We start from the raw sequence: 24,807 nt of genomic DNA on the forward strand, positions 1-24,807 counted from the left end.
TCACTCTTTTAAGTAATAAGGATTTTCTACACATGGTTTTTTTGTTGATAAACTAAGTTAATACATATTTAAGTAGCTCTTTGTGGCATGTATTATTCAGGCAAGAATTTGCGGAAGGCACCAAAATGGCCTTTAGACCTGTAATGTAATACTTATGTAAAATGTATAGCCTACTAAAAATGTAATAGCCATATGCAAAGTGAGCTCATTCTCTCCGTGCCAATTTAATGTTTTCATTTTGATGTTTCTTTATAGTTTTCCTACAGCAATTAGTTAATTCCTCTAATGCCATCCTTCAGTTTTTGTACCAGATTATCCAATGGTGAAAACATCAAAGTACTTATTTTAATGTGTATTATGCATCTTCAAGAGCAGCTTTGATTCTCAAGCAACAATAAAGTAGGAATGTTCTACATGCACAAAGAATGCACTTTTATGAGCATGTAGATTATTAGGGATCTTGCCTACAGGGATCATGGTGGGGGAAGAAGTTCAAACCTCCCCCACACCTTTGGCAATCCTGATCAAAGCTGTTGTTACCCCCATTGATAATAGCAGCACCAGGACAGTAATCTCTTCCCCGCTGGCTATATGAGTTCAACTGGGCAGCAGGGAAATGTGGGTTGGTTTCCAAGGGCTGTCACAGGGATGGTTACTATGAATCGCTCTTCATGCTAACAAGTGTCAGCTGCAAATAACAGTTCATGAATCTGAACCACCAACATTGAATTCAGAAGTTGTCTTTGGCACTGAAGGCATTCAACTTAAATTCAGAAACATGGGGCTTGAATTCAAAGTGTATCATTTCATGTTTACCATTAGACTGTTCAAGTTTGTCATACCTGCAATGGGATAATTGTTGCTTTTAGAAATAATTACTTCTTAAATTTCATTTATATGCTGTAATGAAATGTGGAAGACTATTGTATATTGAGTGGTGCACAGAATTCCCCTGTATGTAGAGCTGATGAAGGGGGAAGTTATGCTGGTTACCAGGGCTAAAGCTACTGATGCGGTGCTCGAGGCTGACAGATAAGGCCTTTGGCAAGACGTCAAGGCCAGCCAAGAGTGGAGATGGGAGCTATCTGTATTGGGATGGCTGATTGCTAATTGCTGAGGCTGGTAGTTCTCCAATCTACAAGAATGTAGAATGTATGAAGTCATGGGACCATAATGGGAGAGATTAAGGGGATAATATATTATTCTTTGGGACTCTCCCACTTCAGAACTTTGCTGCAGGCCAGGCCATTATGGAGTTATTCATCACTGTTCATATATACAGGGTTCTGAAAGACTGAAGGAATGTATGTTTTACACTTTAAGTGCACTGTCTTGCTTTTCTTGCTTTATTAGCCTACTTTAGCTAAATAAACCTCTTTCCTTCGCCCATTCATTGCCTCTGAATATTCAAAACACACACAACAACCCCACACCCCATTGTCTATTTTCAAAACAACTAGCAAAACACACACAGGAGAATATTAGTTGAAAGTGTCAAGTACACTAATAGAGAATTCATTCAAAGAGTGCCAGTCCTAATGAAGTCTCAGTGGCACTATCCACGCTTAAGAAGGAGGTATTGATAGGCTGGTTGTAACCTTCCCTCATAGGGGAGATGCTCCAGCCCCTTAATCATTTTAGTTGCCCTTTTCTGCACTTTCTCCAGCTCTATAATATCCATTTTTAGGTGTGGTGACCAGAACTGTTGATAGGGGAGAAGGCGCTCTCTCATGTGTCCTGGTCCCAAGTTGTTTAGGGCTTTGTACACAAGTACAAGAACCTTAAACCTGGCTCAGAAGTGAATAGGCAGACAGTGCAGTTCCCTCAGCAAAGGAGTTACATGCTGGAAAGGGGTAGCTCCAGCCAACAACCGAGCTGCAGCATTCTGCAGTAGCTGCAGCTTCCAGAGCAGCTTTAGGGGCAGCCCCACATAAAGCGCATTGCAGTAATCCAATCTTGAGGTTACCAATGCCTGTACCACTGTGGCCAAGCTATCCCTGTCCAGGAGAAGCCATACTTGATGAACCAGCCGAAGCTGGTAAAAGGCACTCCGAGCCGCCATGGCCACTTGAGCTCCGGTGACAGAGATGGATCTAAGAGTACCCCCAAACTACGAACGTGATCTTTCAGAGGGAGTGCAACCCCAACCGGACTTGGGAACCACTCACTCACGGGGCTTCCGTCTTGCCAGGATTTAGTTTCAGTTTATTGGCCCTCATCCAGCCCATTACTGAGTTTAGTTTCAAATATGAAAAAGTTAAGACTTTCCAAATTATGTATGCCAAAACTATTTTGTGCACTTTATTATTTTAAACATGGCTGGTATTTTTTACTTGCATTAATCTTAGGAAAAATCAGGGTGATTTTTTTTTAAAAAAAATGCTTTTTTTTTTCAGTCCTGGCCCATCTAAATACATAACAAGAAGCTGTTCCAAAACACCTGTCAGTAGGTTCAGTATAAACAAAAAGAAAGTATGTTGCCCCACGTCTGAAGGGTACTCATGAAATCTGAGCAAAACTGACTGCAGTTGAAATCAGCAGCTGACTGTGGCCATAGCTAGATGGGGCAAAATCCCGGGGTGTTCCCCAGGATTGTCCCTGTGCATCTACATGATGCACAGGGGATCCTGTGATCAGGGAGGGATGATCCCTCCCTTGCCCCGGGATCTCGCCCTACCCTTTAGGCCCGTTTTTTATTTTATTTTATTTATTTTATTTATTACATTTTTATACCACCCAATAGCCGAAGCTCTCTGGGCGGTTCACAAAAATTAAAACCATAATAAAACAACCAACAGTCTAAAAACACAAATACAAAATACAGTATAAAAAACACAACCAGGATAAAACCACGCAGCAAAAATTGATATGATTAAAATACAGAATTAGAACAGTAAAATTTAAATTTAAGTTAAAATTAAGAGTTAAAATACTGAGAGAATAAAAAGGTCTTCAGCTGGTGACGAAAGGAGTACAGTGTAGGCACCAGGCGGACCTCTTTGGGGAGCTCATTCCACCAGCTGGGGTGCCACAGCGTGAGATCTTCACTCCTCCATCCCGCTAAATCGCTAGGCCTAGCTAAGGCCAGAGTCTCTGTTGTGGCTCTAGTTCTCCCATTCCCCCCTCAATAATTCCCACTGGAAAGGAAAATCTTTCAGTGAAAACTGATACTTACCTTTTTTAAAAAAAGTATTTTCCCAAACAACTAAGACAAGCAACCTAACACTATACATGGGAGAGGCCATAGTTCAATGTGAGAGCATGTGCTTTACATGCAGAAGGTCCTAGGTTCTATCTCTGGTATCTCCAGGTAGAGCTAGGAAACAATCCTGCCTGAAACCTCATAGAGCCACTGCCAGTCAGTGTGGCAATATTGGGCAAGATTCACCAAAGTTCTGACTCAGTATCAGGCAGCATCCTACATTTGCACAGAAAATGACATGGCCCAATCAGTGCCTCATCCATCCCGGAGAAGTTATACATGCATCTGCATGTAGAGATCTTTCCCACCGTGGCCAAACATGCATACAGTGTGTGTGAGAGAGAGAGGGTTGGGGAGAGAGGCTTTCTGTGGCAGGCAGCAGTGGGACATCATGGCCACGGTGCGCATATCCATGGCAGGAGGTAGGGCCAGTCCGCATTGGCTCTGCTATCCTCCCCATGTGTTTTTTCAATGAGTGGGGAGTGTTATGTGAACCTCTCTTACACAAAAGGCAAATTCTGTAAGACTGATGGATACAGAAAAAAATGTCACTGGGCAGCAAAAAAACTACTTTTGCAAACATGCTGATGCAAACATCATCAACAACACCAAACAAAACCAACCTTCTCCTAAAAATTCCACCTATTTCAATTTTTGCTAATAACAGACATGTTTTATTGACTGAAAGTTACCAGTCAAGAAAGAAAGGTAAGATTAAATTTTATTATCCTCATGCACAGCATGATTTCCCTCAAAGCTGTTCTCTATATTGTCAGCACCACAGACTATCAAACGTCTGTCTAGGCTGCATGGTCATTTCCTACAGAGAGGGGACTAATGCCATGATTAGCAGCTTTTATTTTCAGTTTCCTCTGCAGATTGTTATTTCGTTCTTAGATAAATGACTTCCTCAGATATAAAGTTAAATATTCAGTAGATGTGATCCAAGAAAATTAATTTTCTCTTTAGACTCCCACATTATGGGGCCTGGTAATATAATAAATATATTTTTAGAAACCATAATATCTGAATTGCTTTAGCCTGACTGAAGAAAACAAAGTGTTCCCAGTGGAGAGCTTCTGACTAATATAATTAGAAATTAGTTGGCATATCACATATCTTTGTGGCTATATATAAACCTCCTCTGAATAATTCAAATAATAAATTCTGCCCCAGTGGAAAACGGAGCTCATTTCTCTGAATTTGTTAAATGTTTTCATTTCCAGAGACATGTGCGTAGGGATACTACTAATAAATTTTAAACCTTACTATAATCTCTACAGGTATTATTTATGTAAATTCTCACACTACAGGGTAAACTTATATTTCCATTACTCAGTTGTGGAATATATTCCACATTTCCTTCTTCCTCCACACACTTTTTTTAAATTTGGGCTTTGAAAATAAAATCTATAATGCCAGATATAGCACTGCAAAAGCTTGGGTTGTAATCTTCTACTTGTATAAACCACTGAAGTAGGGAAAATATTATTTACCAAAATCCTGTGAAAACCCACTGAAAATCCTATGAGTAGTATACTCATTTTTATTTTTTAGTAGAACCTCCTGGTCTAATGATGTTTTAAATTAACAAAGTAAGAATGCACCTTCAGTGGCCCCACTCAGAAGTAACATTGGAGCCATGATTTAGTGATACAAGAAAAAGCCTGTGCAAGACTTGGGTTTGTGTGCTCCCCCTCCTCATGGAGGATGGCTGCAAGGGGGAGTTTGGAAGCTTTCACTTCTGTTTTTGAATAAACACAACTTATTATTACATACGAACCCAATATCTAATATCCTTACAGCTGTCTTGGAGGAGAAGGTAGAGTTTGCAAGCGCATTCTGAAGCATGGTTTAGACTTATTACATATGAATGTAATAATTATCTCTTAATGATTAAAGCATAAATAATCTATGCTAAATTATGCTGTGCATACACTCTTGTTTAAGATTATTAAAAATTGCTTGGCTATATCAGATCAAAGTTCACCTAGTCCACCATTCTTTGCTACAATCCCAACAACCAACAGCTGCTACATAATCCTTTGGAAATTGGCTAGTGGTCCACTGATAAGATTATGCTCTCCCTTGTGAAACAGAGTGCTGAGTTAAGTCTTGGTCATCTTTATCTTGTCATGGCCAAGATCCTGAAAAGAACAAGAAGCATTTGCTCATATGTGTGTGTCTCTGTGTGTGTGTGTGTGTGTGTGTGTGTGTGAGAGAGAGAGAGAGAGAGAGAGAGAGAGAGAGAGAATGAATGAATCTCTTAAATTGCTACATGTCAGAATAGTTTTCCCCCTTACTTTTTTATCCTCTTCCAAATTAATCCGATATAACACTATATCGTGGGAGGCTTTTTAGACAGCTGTCTGCCATTTCACCTATCATGAATTTAGGGGCAGGGAGGAGAAGGCTAGCCTTGGACTATAGGAATCCCATTCTCCACATCAGGTAACATGTTCAACACAGAGATAGTTTTGAGTACCTGCATATATGTGATGGTGGGAATCCAAGACAGGTTCTCCAAATTCCACTTTGAAACTCGATCCAACTCATGTACATATCAGATTGCAAGCTTTGCTTTTTTTTTCTTTTTGCATGAAAATTAATGCATATTTTCATCCATATTTTCCCAAACGTACACATTAATTCAAAGCTTTTTTAAATGTACGCATTGTCCTCTCATTGATTGAAGCATGTTGGTGTTCATTTTTCATGCACTCCCCACCCCCCAAATGTACACATTTTTCAAAAACATCCCTTTTGTTCCATGAATTACACCACAAGCTCAGAAATGTATGGATTTTGTTTGCAGATTGTGAACAGGTCTGTGTTTAGCTCAGGATGTGCGAACTGGGTAAATTATGGGCAAAAATGAACTGAAACTAATTTCTGATACATCCCCACTTGTGATGCTTTCAGTGTGCCATCCACCCTACTGCCCAACTGTCTCCCCACTTCAGTTGGCAGAGGTGGTCTTGGAGTTAGTGTTAAAGATCCCAACACTGATGGGTGTTTTTTTTTTTTTTTTTTAGCTTTAACATTCATACCAATGCTACCTTGGCTAGGGGCAACACAGGACAACCATGAAACTTGTCTCAAGTTGTATCCAATCTGAAAAGAAATGGAATCACAAAAGTGCCTGCTTACTGTGTGCTTGCCCAATGTTTCAGAGAACAAATCTTCTTCAGGGACTGCCTGCACCATCTATATCCACTTAACTGACCATTACACTGTGTAATGGTCAGTTGTTTAACTGGATATACAGTAGATAGTGAAAGCAGCCGAAGAAGAAGAAGAAGAAGAAGAAGAAGAAGAAGAAGAAGAAGAAGAAGAAGAAGAAGAAGTAGTTAGTAGTTGTTCTCCGAAATATCAAGTGAGCAAAAAATAAAATTAAAAAACCACTTTTTTTTTTACTCCGTCACTTGTTTTTCTTTTCAAGTTATATCAGGCCAAACACAAGTGGAGGCACACACTTCAGATCTGATTTTCTACACTGAAGTAGGGAATAAGTGGGGGAGGCAATGAAAACTCCTTTGTCATCATTACCTGATCATATTTGATTTTCGGGCTGATTGTAATTTCCAAGAGAAAAAGGACCATATTGTATGGTCTGCCCCCAGAGGATGATGAATCCAGATGGTTTTGTCAGACCTCTGGAAGATTTTCCTGCAGCTTCAATTGGTGATCCTGTCAAAGCTTTGGTGAGAGCATGACCCAGATCATCAATATAATCACTTCTAAACTTCCTCAACAATTTAGTTGCTTGGTGCCATGAGTAGCTAAAGCTGATGAAACAATTTCATAGAATCATAGAATAGTAGAGTTGGAAGGGGCCTACAAAGCCATCGAGTCCAACCCCCTGCTCGATGCAGGAATCCACCTTAAAGCATCCCTGACAGATGGTTATCCAGCTGCCTCTTGAATGCCTCTAGTGTGGGAGAGCCCACTACCTCCCTAGGTAACTGGTTCCATTGTTGTATTGCTCTAATAGTCAGGAAGTTTTTCCTGATGTCCGGCCAGAATCAGGCTTCTTGTAACTTGAGCCCATTGTTCCATGTCCTGCACTCTGGGATGATCGAGAAGAGATCCTGGGCCTCCTCTGTGTGACAACCTTTCAAGTATTTGAAGAGTGCTATCATGTCTCCCCTCAATCTTCTCTTCTCCAAGCTAAACATGCCCAGTACTGGTAAATTCTAAAAGTAGTCCAAGAAACCCAATTTGTCTAAGAATTTAATGCTTTATGGCCTCTGTACTCCTTAACTATGTCTCTTTCAATGTAAAGTCTTCAAGAAAAATATATAACACAGGACAAGAATGGGATGATCAAGAAGAGATCCTGGGCCTCCTCTGTGTGACAACCATTTAAGTATTTGAAGAGTGCTATCATGTCTCCCCATAGCTTTCTCTTCTCAAGGCTAAACATGTCCAGTTCTTTCAGTTTCTCCTCATAGGGCTTTGTTTCCAGACCCCTGATCATCCTAGCCCTCCTCTGAACATGCTCCAGCTTGACTGCATCCTTCTTGAACAACTAGAGTGCAGGAGGTGAAAGACTCATGACAAATATGACCAAACTCAAGTGAGAACCCCCCTTCAGGCCTATTCTGTGGTCGTGTTTGGCAGCAAAAAAGTCTTGTTTCTCTACTACTATGACATCTGCATAATGCCATCCAGCAGCTCTCATCCATCAACTGCAAAGTATCATCTAGCATTTCCAGATAGTGAGGGGCTTCTTCAGCAGAGGTAATAGAACCATCCAAAACCTACTGTGACAGGTTTTCATTACGTTTTGTGGACAAAATCACACACATCTAGAGAACTTTGTTTAAAGTGCAGGACATAGAACAATGGGCTCAAGTTACAGGAAGACAAATTCCAGCTGGATATCAGGAAAAAGTTCCTGACTATTAGAGTAGTATGGCAATGGAACCAATGAACTAGGGACGTCATGGGCTAGAGGCCTCAAGAGGCAGCTGGACAACCATCTGTCAGGTATGCTTTAAGGTGGATTCCTACATTGAGCAGGGGGTTGGATTCAGGCCCCTTCCAACTTTACTATTCTATGATTCTATGAACATGGATGTCATTTTTCACTGAGTCAGAGACGGATACTGCTAAGACATCTTATGAATTGTTGTAAGCATCTCAGAGAGCTCTGGCTATGGGGCAGTATAGAAATGAAATAAACAACAATAATCTGGTCCTGTTATTATGAATATTTTTCAGCTTGTGCAACCTGAAGATATGGACATGCTACTTAGAGGATTGACATCTACTACTTCTCTGTAGCCCTTCCTTTCTTGCCTGTTGAAATCTGCCAGAGTCAGACTGAAAAGTTGGACCTCAGAGGTGGTAAATACCTCCCCAAAAGAGGGGGCAGTTCCTGCAACCCATTAGTGAGACCCCTTTTGAAAAAGTCAAGTTGTAAAGTATCATCTGGACTTCAAACATCCATTTTTCGAGAGGGGGGTGTCTCTGAAATGCAGGTAGTCTTGGAGGATATTGATTATTTGGATCCATTCCGATCTGGTTTCAGGCTGAGTTTGGAACAAAAACAGATGGCCTCCCAATGAATGACCTTTGATAGGGAAAGGACGGGGAAAGGGCAGCTGATTGCACTACTTAAGACGCCCTTCATATGTCCCTTTAATAATGGTGGTGTTGCTGCAACCTCTGCAGTTATAGTCATGCCAGTTTTGGGCTTCTGCAAAGGTTCTTGCCTGCATGGTTCTTCTAACATCATGTTTAGCATACCATGCAAACAACTTAAGAGGTAAAGGTAACCATCCTGATAGTTACTCCTGAGCCACCTCACCAGTTGTTTGTAAACTGCACAGAGAGCTTTGGCTATGGGGTGGTACAGAAATGTAATAAATAATAATAATTTTATGTGGCCTCTAAGTGACAGTAGTGACATATGAACTAGTACTTAATATACTCTTCATTCACTTATGATTAGAATACGTCTTCTGCTATACAGAGGCTAATCAAGTGTATTATGATTATTCCATTGCCTGCCTCATTGATCGCAATATTCTTGCTTCTTCTGGTGTTTTTATTTTCAAAATTTCTCCAGTTTACATAAACAGTATTATATATATGACCTCCTATCCAATTCACAATTAATAACCTATTACCATAAGGACATATATATAAATTAAACAAGCCAACTTCACGGAAAAGAAAAGAGAGAAAGAAAAAGAAAAAGAAAAAGAAAAACAGGAAGAAAAAGTGCAGGAGATAGAAAAGGGTGGATGATGGCTTGTTGATGCTATTGGAAGGAAAGCACTTTCTGCTGTCGTAAATGGAATGTCTCCTTTTTAAAACGATGTGAAGAAAATTTATTGACATCCATAAAGATGTTGCTCTTGAAAGTGCACTTCAGTTTATGTCAGAGGCACATAAACATATTTGGAGATCTCTTTTCCTATTTTACACTCAGAACATGACCAATAGCAATGTGAATCTTAACTTTATCTACTTATAATAAGGCATCAATTTGTAAGTTACACATCCCCAACATTATACAAGGACACTTTATTTAAATGATACCTTCTGGCTATTTAATTATATGTCTTAACATTTCAGAGAGACAGAGTGATTATACACCAGGTGCCACAAACAGACAAGGTAATTAGGTACCTGTTAAGCCTGTGTGATAGTTAAAGTATAGCCTTTGCTGGCAGATGGTGTACTCTAAGAAATAACCATTTCAAAAAGGTGATAGCTCACAGGAATGCTTGCTGGTAGTATTTGGAGCTTAGTTCAATATCATACAGTCCTTTCCAGGAGGACTACTTGACTGGTCCTAGAAAAACGGAAGCACATGGAAAAGTTTGTATCGTTATTCAAAAGGGAATCATATTTATTTCTGTATTTTGAGACCAAAAGCTAGGATTCCTTTCTATAAAGAGGTGAACACCTCTGAGTAGCCAAAGTGCCACAACTTCAGCATTTCTGTTACAATAAATATAAATATAATGCTGTCTCGAGGCTCTCCTTTAGAAGGCACTAATGAGCTACAGAGAGCAAGCAAGACAACAGCTTATATTGGATCAATTTGTCATAAAGGTATTTTAAGGATATAAATCAGCTAAGAACAAAAATATAATTGTGGCTAATTGTAGGCTGTTAGCTACCTGGATGAGTATACTAGTATTTGGAATAAAGTGAGCAGGAGCCTGTAGCAGGCTGTGTTTATCAACCAAGGTCAGAGGTCTCATTTATATGGAATGCTGAATGAAAATATGTAACAAGTGGAAATATAAAATTTAAGATATGCATCATTTCTACAGCTCTATTTTCACTTGGATGCCTCATAGCAATGTCTTTTAAATATAAACAGTTCAATTGAGCTCAGCCTCCTGCTCCAGGTGCAGTCTACCCAGACCAAAACAGTCAGTGGCTGGCTAGATCTGCAAATATATCTGGACACACACTTGTGCTCCACCTCAGGGTGTGCAGCAATTGCCACTTTAGAACAAATGGAGTCCTTTACAGCAGGGAGGCAGGTGTCAGAAGATACAACTTCAGATGTTTCGGATTTCAGCTCTCAGAAGTCCCTGCCATAATGCCAATCGTCAGAAATGTTGGACGTTGAAGTCCAAAACATCTGTAGCTCTACTTTCTGTCCACTTCTGCTTTATAACACTCAGTCAAAGAACATTGCTTAAGAAAGTGCAGATGAAACACACACACAACTGAAAGCACATATTTATTTTAAGACATTAATACCCCTTCTCTCTTAAAAATTTATGGTGTCTAACAACAACAACACAAATAATAATAAAGTGTTGGAACATGTAAAGAGATATGTATCATACATATTTCATGAAGCTTAAAAGAAATTCCCAGCATGTCAGCAGAAGATAGTGGAGCAGAACACTTGGAAAGACAATCTCTGAAATGGTTACATAACAGAACTAAAGAGATCTGCTCTTCTTAGTTCTGCTCTTTCTCAACAACAAAAAGTACTGTTTAAAGATCTCCCCTGAGACTACATTAGTACATTAGTGTTTCAAGACTGATTACACAGCGAAATCTCAGTATAAGATAGTACGTTTTGAATGTTGATAATCCATTAGTAATTTTGCAGAATTTATCCCTTTGCCAGACAGTTCCTCCCAATACTACTGAGAAGGCACTTAACTTAGAAAAAGTCATCACATTAGGGACTCCTTCCTACATGTTTCCCAAGGATGACTAAAAGTATTTGAAGGGTGTGAAAACAGGACGCACTCAGTGCTGAAAATTACATTTATGCTACATCTGTCATACCAAGAATTGCAGCTGAGAATTTAGCTAATTTAATATCAGCAAAAAGGCAATTCTCTAGGGCAGTCAACTATCAAGGAGAAACTACAATGACATCAAACATGATAGGAGTCTACTATCTCCTCAAGTATCATGCATATAACAGTAGAAAAACCAGCTATTAAACACTGGAATTGTTCACTTTTATGTGATGCTTCTGTCATAATTTTAGTGGAATTAAAAGAATGGCAAAACTGTCAATGTGATTTCATTGTACTATTAAATTATCCTAATTACATATTTCAACCGTGTGTGTGTGTGTGTGTGTGTGTGTGTGTGTCATTTTCATTTTATTTTCCTGATATCATAAATGACGTATATTAATTCAGGAGTGCATTCTACCAGCTTATGCTGGTACACCAGCTGCGACCCTATCTGGAGAGGATGGACCTGGTCTCAGTTATCCACACACTAGTCACATGCAGGCTGGACTGCTGAAATGCACTGTAAGCGGGTCTGCCTTTGAAGACAGTTTGGAAGCTTCAGCTGGTGTAGAATGCAGCCGCCCAAACTTGGGTGGGGCCAAGGCGATTTGACCACGTAATGTCTATACTGCATCAGCTGCAGAAATCTGTGCGTTTCCAAGCCCAATTCAAAGTGCTGTTTTTGACTTTTAAAGCCCTAAATGGTTTGGGACCAAGTTACTTGAAGGACTGCCTTCACTCATATCAGTCTGTCCACACTTTGAGATAAGAAAGAGTGGCCCATCTCATTTGCCCATCTGTGAGGGCAATTTAGTGGGTGTCCACATGGGAGAGGGCCCTCTCTGAAGTGGTCCCAAACCTTTGGAACAAACTTCTGTCGGAAGTCCGCCATGCGCCTTCCTTGCAGGCTTTCAAGACAGCGTTAAAAGCATTTTGTTTTCCCATAGCCTTCACATAATGAGTATTGTTATTACTATTATTGTTATTCTTGCTGCTATAGTTGTTACTGCTGGTTTTATTGTTGGTTTTATTGTTTTAACTGCTGTTTTATTGCTTTTAATATTTTTAGTATTTTATTACATTTAATATTCTATGTATTTTATTGTTGTAAGCAGCCTTGTGAGGCTTTCTGCCCTGAAAGGCATCCAAGAAATGTTTTAATAAATAAATAAATAAATAAATAAATGGTCCAGCCTAAGATGTCTTCCTGCTTGAAGTGAAGGATAAGATGATGACCCCTACCCAGTCCACATACGGAAGCTGACTGGATGGCATCTTACTTCAACACTGGCAATGAGATGGTATCTTCTACCACACTGGAAGCAGTACATTAGTTTAGGGGTTCCAAAAGAGGTTGTATAGTATTCAAACAAAAATCAGGAAATAAATGAATTCGTGCAAAATGAATTAATTTCTTGATTTTGGCAAATATTTACCAACTATGAAATCCGTAATCTCAGATAGCAGTTAGGAAACAATGTAAGTCAAAAGTTGCTCGGCAACATATACTCCCACGCTAGCTGTAAATCCAAAAATATATACTGCACTACACAATGAAGCACTACATATATACAGCAAACCAAATGTTTATCCAGGACTGAAACCACAACTGGGTTAGAAAAGAAAAGAAAAAAATCCCAAAGAGGTGGAGAACACAGGGGAGGATTTCACCAACTGGTAATCACTCCAAAGTTTTAAAGTTGGGAGGGAGAAGAAGAGAATAGCAGCAGTAGGAACTTGTACATATTTAAAATAAGGGCTACTGAGAAAAACGGGGGGGGGAGCATATTTCCTTCTGTACAACTCAATAATAATAATAATAATAATAATAATAATAGGACATATTCATGATAACATTTTTATTCCACCTTTCTCTGAAATGCAGACACATGACTACACATCTGCAAAAGGAATGTATATGATAGGGACGTTATGTGTTTAGTTGAGGGAGGAGAACACAGCTAGTGCTGCACCAAGCATTTTGGGATAAATCTTTGCAAATGGTCTTTTCCAAGCACCTTCTGAGCTGTTGGAGAATTTAAGTCCTCCCCTGGAGAATATTCAGGGAAATGGCCTCCCCAGTTTTGCTGTTCATGAAAATACAGAAAATTCTGTGTGCAATTGTGGATCTAGTTTTCATATTGTTTCATGACATTTCAAAACTGCCGATGGAGATAGTGCCCTTGGTCCCTGGTCCTTCCAGTCCTCCTCTCTTAGCTCACTCTTTCTGTCCATCCAGTGCTATGAACTAACAATATAGTTTCATTTACTGAGCCAAAATCCCTAAGAAGATCATTTTATTTTTGCCCCATTCCAAACTGTTGGAAAATTATGCCATGGCCCAGAGAATACTTGGTGAAATCTCCCACCACCCCCACCCCCACCACCCCAACACCAATTTCACCATCTCACATACCATTGAGGATAAGGAGAGGCCAGTTTTGCTCAGTTGTAGATAGAACATTGTTCCCCAGAAGGCAAGGCAGCCAGTGGAAGTGGTTGCAGTGTTGACTATTTAAACTGAAAGTCCCACCTATGAGCGTGCTTTGGTTCCAGCACCTAGCTTGCAAAATTCATTTCACTTTATTCTACCTTGGTTAATTATACCCCACTCTTCAATGAATTCCCAGGGTAGCTTACAAAGAATCGAAATGACAACAAAAGCTATTTAAAACAAGAACATTAAAAGCAACACAACTCAAAGGCCAGCATTAAAGCACAACATTCCAGAAGAGTATCTCATGAATAAATAATAGATTTTGACATTTTAAATTCTGCTCTGGTAAAGATATCTGTTACAGCAAATCCGCTAAACCTAGGTCAGAATCCAGCAGAGATAGGTTCTGTAGGCATGCTTAATTGTGATGTGGAGCAGCTGCTTTGGTACGTGTATTACTTTTTATCCACAAAGGGCAGAAATATGTAGTTTAACAGAGCTAAACATTCAATCAGCACCCTGGGGCACCATTTGGAGAATGAAGGAAGACGCCTCAGACCAGCTTGGAAGAGCTCATTGGCTGAGGGATAGAGATATAGAATCTCCTTGTGTCTTCTAGCCAAAGCTTATTGGTGTGGGGCAGCATTCCTCCAAATATATTGTAATCTGTAAACTGTAAGGAGTCAACATAGTATTTGTGATTGTTCAGGGGCTCTGAGAAACACTGGATTCACCTGTATGTGGAGATAAGATAGATGAAGGATGATACCATTGCCTCATCCACAACAGGAGATTAGCCACACTGCAGGATGGAGATAACTCACGTAAATGACATGTCTAACTCTACTGCCCCTGTTTTGAGAGAAGGTGTTTCAGGTAATCAATCAGAATCAGATTCAGAACTAGAAGAGGCGGCGCTAGACACCAGCTGGTCTGTACCAGTGGGGGAGGAAGCTCTCACGGGCGATACTCCAGATGGGAGTCAGCCCTCTCCAGAGCTTATTTCTTCAAGGACAAATCCTACACACTCAGTGGGAAATAAGCTTTCTTCTGGAGGAGAACATCCCGACAAGCTAGCTGATGCTAGAGTCCGCCAGAAGCTAAAACGCATGGAGCAGAAGGAAGGCGTGAAAAAGTCAGTCCGACTAGGATTGCGCCAGAACCTGCCTCCACACCAGGCTCTCTGAAGTTATGGGCGTTTGGGAAGAGCCTTCCTATTCTTCTTGAGCAGACAATTGTCTTGCTTAGTTTGCATAGTTTTGCCTAGGAGGAAGTTTCCAAGAGATTAGACTTTCTTCAGGTAGAAGAGATGTTTGTTGCTTAATAAAAGCTTTGTGGATTACTTAGCAAGTTTTGTTATTTGCCTCCCATCGAAAGCAGGAGTTTTCTGAGAAACACGACAGCTTGTCCACTCAAGAATAGGAAGGCTCTTCCCAAATGCCCATAACTTCAGAGAGCCTTGTGCAGAGGCAGGTTCTGGTGCAATCCTAATTGGCCCGACTTTTTCACGCCTTCCTTCTGCTCCTTATTCATCACAGAAACCTGTGTCTGCTACCTCATGCATGACCTTGTAAAATAGCCCCCTTGATATGTTACTTATGTGAATGGGGTCATCATTTGATTACTGGAGAGCAGGGCCATGCTCCGGTGGCACCTTTGAAGGGCAGCAATCTGGGGGTGAGCCTAGAACTACAAGTTGTGGGACATACCAGGAGACAGGACCAAAGAGCATGTCAGGACTAAAGTTTAAAATAGGAGGCAGAATCGAGGAGCTTTTCTATCCATGTAGGCTCCCTGGAAAATCAGTATTCTAAATCAAGCGGGCCTCCTACAGGGATAGAAAAGCCTCCCTAGTGCAGATGTTTACTCTCAAAATTTGGAGGGCAATGAGAACATCGAAAGAGAAGAGCAAAGCTAGCTCTCCTCCCTCAAAGTTTTTTATACCCACATCAAGAACGCCTGAATAAGCTTTTGTGTGTCAATTATTAGTAGCTCTTACTGGGCATCTATGTGCAAAACTACTGTGTAATTTACTATGAATGCATTTAAAAATATATGTTTTAAACAGTTTTTTGTCTTTTGTACTCTGTATTAATGGGCATTTAAAAAAATATCTTACTCAGCACAATCCTATGAATGTTCTATTAAGTTCAGTGGAACTTACTCCTAGAGAAGTGTGAATAGGATTACAGCCTTAATCACTGATTGATCTCTAATGACCAAAAGCACTATCTTTCTAATTTATGGAGATTAAAATAAATAACAATTGGTTTAAATACAGAACAAACTCTCCTTACTATCTTGCAGCCAGCCTGATTGAATGCTATTCATTTCAGAGGAGTATCTCTTCCAGACAATCCATACATTCAAAGGAATATATTCAGAGTTCAGACAATATCGGTCAATAAGCTTGGTGAAATATATACCTGTGGTCCATTATTTCCCAACTCCCAACACTGCTGACCAAATGTCAGTACCAGATTAGATATCCTACTCTGATGTAAAAGGATAAGCAAAAAAAAAAAAAAAGGGGAAAGAGAAGGGACCACTTAGCAGTGCAGATAGATGCGACAGTCTTGCGAGAGTTATAATGCGCTGAAAGAATTACAATGTGCAGATGTGACTGTGTTCACTGTTGCATTCTTGGAAATATGAATGGTTTAATTAGAGCTTTAAATAATGAAACCGTTTTATCACACTGACAGTGAAAGTACCTGAAAGCTCTGATTATCATGAACTATGACTGCAGCATGTCTGTCTTCTGTCACGCTTTAATTTTAACATGCCTAAATGAATTAGCTTCATAGATCAACGAAGAGGAGATAATCTTTAATCCATTTTTTTGTGTGTGTGTCTCAAAATTGCAAAACAAAAACACAAACGCTCTGCACTGATAATATTTGAGTCAAACATGCCTCTATCTATTATTTGTCTTATTACTTTTTTTAAAAAAAGCATAAATCTATCCCAATTACCAAATATTCCCTACAATCATCATAATAAATATGCACTAAAATTGTTGGCATCACTTCCATAACCTTTTGTGTTTTTGTAAGAATGTTTTAAGCAAAACAAATCTGTACCAATTGATCAATAGGGAATTCAAAGACTAATAGAGCATTGAAAATTATTCAGGTTAGAAAACACCTTTCAGGTCTGGAAGGTAAGAAGTTGAGGCATGTTTGGATGCTAGAGAAGCCATTTGGTGACTGAAATTATTTTCTCTTGGTTGCAGGATTATCATGATTCATCTATCAATTTCTCTCTTACCAGCTAGATAGTACATGAACAAGGTATATTCTAATCTTGCGTGTGAAGTTTCATAAATGTGGTGTGCCTGGCAAGATGAACATCAACTCAGAGAAAAAGATGTTTCATGTTAAATTCTCTGGGCTTCAAAAGCATCAAACATTAACATTCCTAATGGATTAAAAAATGAATAAAAATTAATTAAAAGATGAAAGCTCTTCTATTATCTGATAAAGCTACTCTCTTCAGTCTTGCTTTGTGCTAACGCACTACGCCTATCTGTATAAATTTTCCAGTGTGTTACTGCATTAATACTTCCACACATATTTTCCAGAGTAATTAGATAGGAATAAAGGTATAAAATGAGGAGACTATGTACTAGAGTCACTAGTATAATTCATTAACATTAAGTCACAGTAAAGTTTCATTGTGATTGCCATTTGTTTGGGTGCATAGTTTTAGGATAAGTTACTTTGTTGACTAATATCCACACACCTGAACAAATTTGTTGCAATGCAGCACTGTGCCACTTTCTTCAATGCTGGCTTCCAACATGAGACCCAATGGCTGTCAGAAGGCAACCAATGAGGAAGGAAAGTGCCTAACCTACTAAGTGCTGCATGAGAGAGTGAATCTCTAAGCCAGGAATGGGCAACCTTTTTTGGAACCGAGCACCTCATGCGGTGCACACAAAAATCCAGACATACATATGCACACAAACTCTTAAACATACACACACACACACACCTCCAAGCATACAGGGATGGAGAGGTTTAAACCTTTCTTCTCTGCTCATGGAGATGGGATTGCTAGAGGTGTGGTGGGGGGTTAAATCCTCTCCCACCTACCCACAATCAATCCTCTCCAAAATTGTTGGTTTTTTGTCAACAGCGACCTTGGCAGCCTCCGGCTAGCTTGGGTTAGGGAGGTTAAAACTTTTCCTAACTTCCTAGTGATCCCCTCTGAGATCACTGTTTCCCCATCATCATTAGTGCCAGGAAAACAATCTGAGCTGCACTGGGATAGCGGGGGTGGTCTCTCTCTCTCTCTCTCTCTCTCTCTCTCTCTCTCTCTGTGTGTGTGTGTGTGTGTGTGTGTGTGTGTGTGTGTGTAGACTAAAGCTACCTCCAGTATCAGAAGCAGTAAGCCTATATATGCTGGCTGCTGGAAAACATGAGCAGCAGAATGTTGTTGCACCACGTCCTCTTTGTGGGTCCCTGGCTGACAGCTGGTTGGCCCCTGTGTGAACAGAGTACTGGACTAGATGGACCCCTGGTCTGATCTGGGATGGCTCTTCTTATGTGCTTCTTCCCCCATCACAACAACCCCAGTTGGGATTGCTGTCACTGGAACAATGGTCTTTCCCTCAAAGTCCAGTTCCATGACTTGCTGCCATTTGATTCAGGGGTGGCGGCCAGCCCAGAGGGAGAGGATTTCACAAAGGCAGACAGAGAGAGGGGGCAGAGAAGGGGCCAGCAGAGAGAGGAGATGGTGTGCCCACAATTGTCTGTTTCCACCTACCATTGGCTCCAGTACCTAACTGATTTTTCCTAATGGTCAACAGCCCTCGATAGAAAAAGGGTTCCCCACTGGGTCTAGGATGTGGGGCCTAGATGAGGACATTTAAAATCTAAGTTAATTGAAATTAACCAATTATATAACTTTAAACGTATCAGACATACTTAGATTTTTAATATTTTCCATTGATTTACAACGCCACACATCTGTCCAGTGTACTTTTAGTTCCCACACCTTTAGATTTCTTGCTTTGAACCTGTGGGCTAACAAAAGAGCTAACCTTTAGCTAACAAAAAAGATGTTTCCCATGAGACCATTCATATTGTATTTATTTAGTTCTTAAGTTGATTAGTTGCTTGATTGCTAATAGCTCTCAGGGAACATACAGTAATGACACAAGCAAAATCCAAACACCACATAAAAAACGAGCAAGCATAATAAAACAATCAATTAAAAGTAGCAGCCAATTAAAACCAGCAGAAGCTAAACCAGACATCATACGGAGGAAGAAAAATATCAAGGACAAAACAAATTTAAAACACAGCACAACAGGAGAAATATAAAGGATTAATAGGGCTCAGAGAATAAATAGATATTTGTCTAGTGTGAAAAAATAACAACGTAGGTGTCAAGCAGGCCTCACTTGGGAGGCTATTCAAAGTAGTTATGGATGGACTCACCCCAGTCAGCTTCACATGCCGGACTCCTGCTGGCCACCCACCTTGCTCGCTGCAGGCACATGGTGAGTGATGCACAGCCACCTAGTCCCTCAGCAAGCCATCATTTTGCATAAAAATGGCAGCTTGTTCCTTTACGTAAAGGGCCTTTTTACACAAATGGCAGCCATAAAGAGGACATTTATGCAAGATTACAGGTTTAAGGGGCACATTTACACCTGTAATCTTGCGTAAATGACTCCTTTACTGCCATTATTTGTGTAAAAGGCTCTTTACATAAAAGAACAAGCTACTGTTTTTATGCAAAATGGCAGCTTGGCAGACCAGAGGGGACCTCTACACTTGTTGGACTTGGCATGCATTGAGTCAGGCAAGTGTGACAGTCCATAGATTGGAGCCTGAGAGGACCCTGGGCTTCACCCTCCTCTCAGACTACCACAACATCCCTAATTCAACAACTGCAGACAATGGGGAGGTTCTACATCAAAAGCATAAGACATAACTTTTGGAATCCTTCTAAGCCAGATTTTAAGGTGATGTGGGATATATATCCTGGAGGGTAAGCAACCTGGAGGAGAGAGAAAGCCCTTGGAAGTCTAGAGCTTGAAGTGTCAGACAAGAATCTTTTAGCTGTTAAAAACAGCCCCTAATCTAGTGGTTGGTGAAACAACGGCCCTCCAGATGTTGTTGGACTGCCATCAGCATGGCCAATTGTCACAAATGATGGGATATGCAGCCCAACAATATCTGGAGAATCACAGGTTCCCTACCCCTAATCCATGCTCTACTTGAGATTCTTACAATGTCCAGAACAGTCTAGGAACAATTTAACAGGGTTATACAATTTTATCTGCACTTTGAAAACAGTTTCAGCTCTGCTTGTGTCAGCATGCTTATCATACAATCCACTGAAGTGACTGGAATAAATTTTAGGAATTTCTGTAAGTACCTGGTCTAGCTTCCAGTGAAATTCTGCAGGACGAAAGGTATCAGCTTGGTCAAAATCTTTTCGCAGCAGAAACACAAGTCGACAATTGTGCACGTAAAGTGCATAGTGGTGTCGATTCATTTCTAAAAATATATACATTAAAAGATGAAATGTATCTCAGCATAGTTGTATAATTTATTGAAATTAGAGTATACATTCAATTTATTTATTTTATCTCCTAAATCCACCAATGATTTAATACCAGAAGTAGCTTTAGGCCAGCTGTTACGATAAAACATTTTTCAGGACTGACTTTTATTCAGCATGTTAAAACCTGGGAGAAGGTTGAAGGAAATGTATGTTTAAAATAAGGCTGACTCACCTGTCTTATCTGAATTGCATAGAATAGTTTCTTTCTCTGCTCTTAATCCTGGACTTGGGCCATGTTTCATCCACATAGTGATGGTAAATTGATCAGTTAGATTCTTTGGTACTATTCCATCGGGGATTTTGGCTCCTTGCTTTCCATCAAATTTAAAAATCATGTCATTGCTGTCTATCAGAAGACCAGCTGTCCAGTTAGTTGCTGCACTGGGAGTTGGTAACAAGTCGATGGCACCTGATGATGCTCCTGCAGATGATATATAATGAACAGTCTGATGAGACTCTAATGAGAAAGCTGTTCATCTGAATTCACATAGGAGAGATGGTGACAAACTTAATCCCACTCATTTATTACTAATACGGCCTTTGTTTTCAATGTCACAGTGCTAAAAATATATATGACCATTCCAAACATGGTAAACTATGATGGATTGATCCCACGTTTCTTCTCTGCAGGGACTGGCCATACTTCAGATGTAGAGCTTATCCTTTGCCTGCAGTTCTTGATATGCTCACTTAAAAGGATCTCACGAGCACAGGACTGGGATGACCCAAGAAAGCCATTGCCAGTACATAAAACTGGGCTAGATGGAACAATGATCAGACTTTATATGTTCACATAAGCTTGGAGTGATGAAAAGAAAAAAGAATCCATCCATGCCATGTACTGCTCTCTGGCCTCAGTCCACCACTGACTCAGAGGGGGAAGAGGTGTCAAGTCATCATCTACTACTCCAGGACTTTCCAGGCCAGAGGATGTGGCTTTACAACACCTTTGAACATCAAGGGTACATCACCCAATGCAATCTTCATTGCTCCCCCATGCCATAGGAACCAGCAGCTTCAGTATCGAGCAAGGGCCCTTTAAGAAACACAGACAGCTCTTGAGAGGGGGTGGGGTTAACAGCAGGACCATATCAGCCTTCATAAAGCTCTGATGACCTCTTCATGTTGCTGGGACAAGAGCTCTCCTTAGGCGAGTTTCAGCCAACACCTGCCATAGTGATCTGTCCAAGGTCTTGGATGGGCCTGTTGTGATCCCACATAGCCTTATGTGACCAGGCCCTTCAAGAAAGTGCCAGTGCTTTAAATCAGCCTCCCATTCCAATTTGGAGAAGCTGTAGGTTCTGCACCTTCTCTGCTAGGCTAAAAATAAACACACACACAATAGGTAGCAAGGAGAATCTATGAACACACAGGAAGGCATTGTATGGCCTCTCCTTAACTGGAAACGATGCATCAGTTACATCAAAACATTAGGTTTTGAAACTACAAGCTAATCTTGCTGAGACTGCAAGTTCTAGCTACAGAGAGGCCTTGCACAACTCTCCTGTGTGGCAGTAAGTCCTCCCCTGATGCCTGTTACTTCCCTTCCCCTTTTCTCTTGGGGAGGGATGGAGTAATAAAAAAAATGTGTTTTTTTTTTTGTTATTTCCTAGATATAAGAGTTATGTTTGCCAATGTGCTTATATTCATCTAATTTTGTCACAGAAAACAATCAGTAAACTTTCCAAATTAATTTCTATTGTTTGTCTACAAAGTAGAGAAGCTGAACCCAGCGTTTCTCTTATGGCTGCCTTTTGTCACTGTGATATCACCCTTTTTACTTATTTAAAATAAAATAAAATGCAGGTATTGGGTATCAATGTTATGGGAGAATTTGTTATCCACCTCTGTTTTATTCTTAAAGTTGTGGATAAATTTTAAAGAAACTCATTCCCTCATTTACATGACATTTCAATTAACAGCATCCACAAATAAGACAGCATACATCTGTACAAGGACAGCATTTATTTCATAAGCACTAGCTGTGGGTAATATACCAGCTTGCACTTTCTAATGCACAGATGTTTCCTACTGGAAAGCATCAAGTTCAAGTCACCCAGATGGTATAATCTATAATAAACATTGCAAAAGAACATTTATCGTCTAACGTTACATCCAGAAAAGAAACAATCTTTTTCAAAAGGAATTACATTTCTTCAATTGGAATAAATTATTCTGTGTACATAAACTAATAGTGTTTTTAAAATTGCTGATATGTACTATTTGTCTGTGAGACCTTTGTGTCACTTATTTACTCGCTGGCACATTTGGCAAAATACAAATTAAGCAGGATCATTCTACTGGAGGATTTATTTTAGTGATGATTAAATTCCAAGGGTTTCAAGCTCCAGACTTAGCAAACATATACTATGAAGACTGTCCTTAATTGTGTAGGCTTCAGAATATCTTGAAGCTCATGCCCATAATTATTTTTTAAAAATAATTAAAATTATAAATGTTTACCACATAATTTTTGCAGGGATTTTTCAGAGTACGTTTCACGATCACAGCCCTTCCCAATATAGTTGGTCTGCAGTTCAATTGTGGTCTGGATAGAAGAAACAGGCCCATCACAAGTCTCCAGATGAATGCTGGGAAATAAAGGTATACTCCCAGAACCAGGCTTATACTGAATACGCTTATTCCAGTCTAGAAAGAAGAATGAGATTAATGTACACTATACTGTCACAAACAATACAAAATAATTTCCATCAGAATAAAATTCTTTATATTTTATGCATTTTGCAAACATAAAAAGGAAAAGCAAGAAACCAAATATCCAGACCGAAATGCAATTTTAAAACTTGCCGTAAACATAATCATATATATGAAAGAGCTCTTCTGGCTTCTGGCTCCATGAGGATACATTAGTTTATACAGTAAATATTTTAATTTAGGCATCAACCAAACTGGGCAGGATTGTTGGTAGCCTCCCTGGTAACTAACCAACATCAATGTTGTTGTTGTTTTAAAGAAGTAAAAAGAAATAAAGAATTGATTTTTATTTCAAATGTGTTCGATGTAATTAGAATCTAACTACAAATCTATATATCTATATAACTACAAATCTATATAAACAACTCTGCATACATATCTCCCAGTGCTGGCTCCAGATTTCTGAGGGCCCTTGGGCAAGATACTCGTCCCTCAGTTAGCCTACTTCTCACTTGCCGTTGTCACCAGCTGCTATTGCTCCTCATCTTCTTTCTCAGCATTGCTACCGTTTGCTTGGCAGGCAGAGAGCCAGGAAGCAAGCAGTGGCATCTCCTGCTCCTCCTTCTCACCACCACCATTATGGGCCAGAGTGAGAGCCAGGTGAACAAACTGGTTGCAATGGTGAAGAGGAAAAGGAACTCCAGTGGGTGGGCTCTTGTCTGTGTGCCCTGGCTGGGATGTGGGCCCTATCTTGACTCCAGCCCAGATCTGTCCTCTCGTATTCTTAAGATTGTTCCTCAAAACTCACCTTTTCCATGAAGCCTTTGACTTAATCTAAATTTCATATCCAAGCCTAAGTACAGGGGTTAGATATATACAAAGTCTGTGTGAGAGGATTGTAGGGTCCCCAATGCCGAGGTGCTTGCTTGCCATACCCCTGGCCAGCAGCACATTTAGTGAGCATGTGAAACACACATATAGAGCACATCTACACAAGGGGAAATCCTGACTGGCCCAGGACTGGCCCTCTCAAATCACAGTGCTCTACATACACAAAGGCAAGGCTGTTTCATGTGTGGCCAGCCTGAATGGCAGGAGTGGAGAGGCAGGGGCTAGCTCATGCAGCCCTGCAAAACCTAACCCCCCCCCCGCCCCGTGCCAAATATGAGGAGGGGCAAATGGACCTCCTTCTCTGTCTTCTCTCTTTTCCCCCACTAATATCAAAATGTAGGCAATGGGGCCCTATATCCTTTCCCCAATATACCTTTCTATAAAGTGCCAAGTGCCTATAAAGCTGCTGTATATAATAAATAAATGCATACTATTAATAATAATAACCTAACTGTGGCATATAACCTTCTATGTATGCATGGAAGATTTCCTTCTCCCCATTTCTGGTGGCAACCCCTTCTGCCCCCTCCCCTCGCAGCCTTCTCAAACATCAGGGGATCTCTTGTAGGAATGCTTCATGAGGTTCACGTTTTTCACTGAAGGAAAAATCAACAACATACACACAGCATACATATCACAGAAGTAGTTTGTATGTATGGGCTTCTCTGAATTTCTAATATTAATCTGCTTTGATTTCTTATAATTGGTGGACTAAAATGGTTAAATGTTTGCTAAGAATTCAACAATGTTGTTAATCTGTCCAGAAATTTAGCTTTGGAAAAGTAGTCAAAGTTGTAGTACTA

The 24,807-nt window shown here is 40.1% G+C and overlaps 1 protein-coding gene across 1 annotated transcript in view; it reads right to left on the minus strand.

Moving 5' to 3' along the window:
- Positions 1 to 24,807, minus strand: part of CLSTN2 (calsyntenin 2) — a 491,073-nt gene that overhangs the window by 85,125 nt on the left and 381,141 nt on the right. Inside the window, exons 6-8 of the mRNA XM_063132243.1 lie at positions 22,922 to 23,107; positions 20,631 to 20,879; positions 20,270 to 20,391 (exon numbers count right to left, since the gene is read on the minus strand). Coding sequence (XP_062988313.1) covers positions 20,270 to 20,391; positions 20,631 to 20,879; positions 22,922 to 23,107 — 557 coding nt within the window. The remainder of the gene's footprint in view (positions 1 to 20,269; positions 20,392 to 20,630; positions 20,880 to 22,921; positions 23,108 to 24,807) is intronic.

Source organism: Elgaria multicarinata, chromosome 8, assembly GCF_023053635.1.
Source record: "Elgaria multicarinata webbii isolate HBS135686 ecotype San Diego chromosome 8, rElgMul1.1.pri, whole genome shotgun sequence".
NCBI lineage: Eukaryota > Metazoa > Chordata > Lepidosauria > Squamata > Anguidae > Elgaria > Elgaria multicarinata.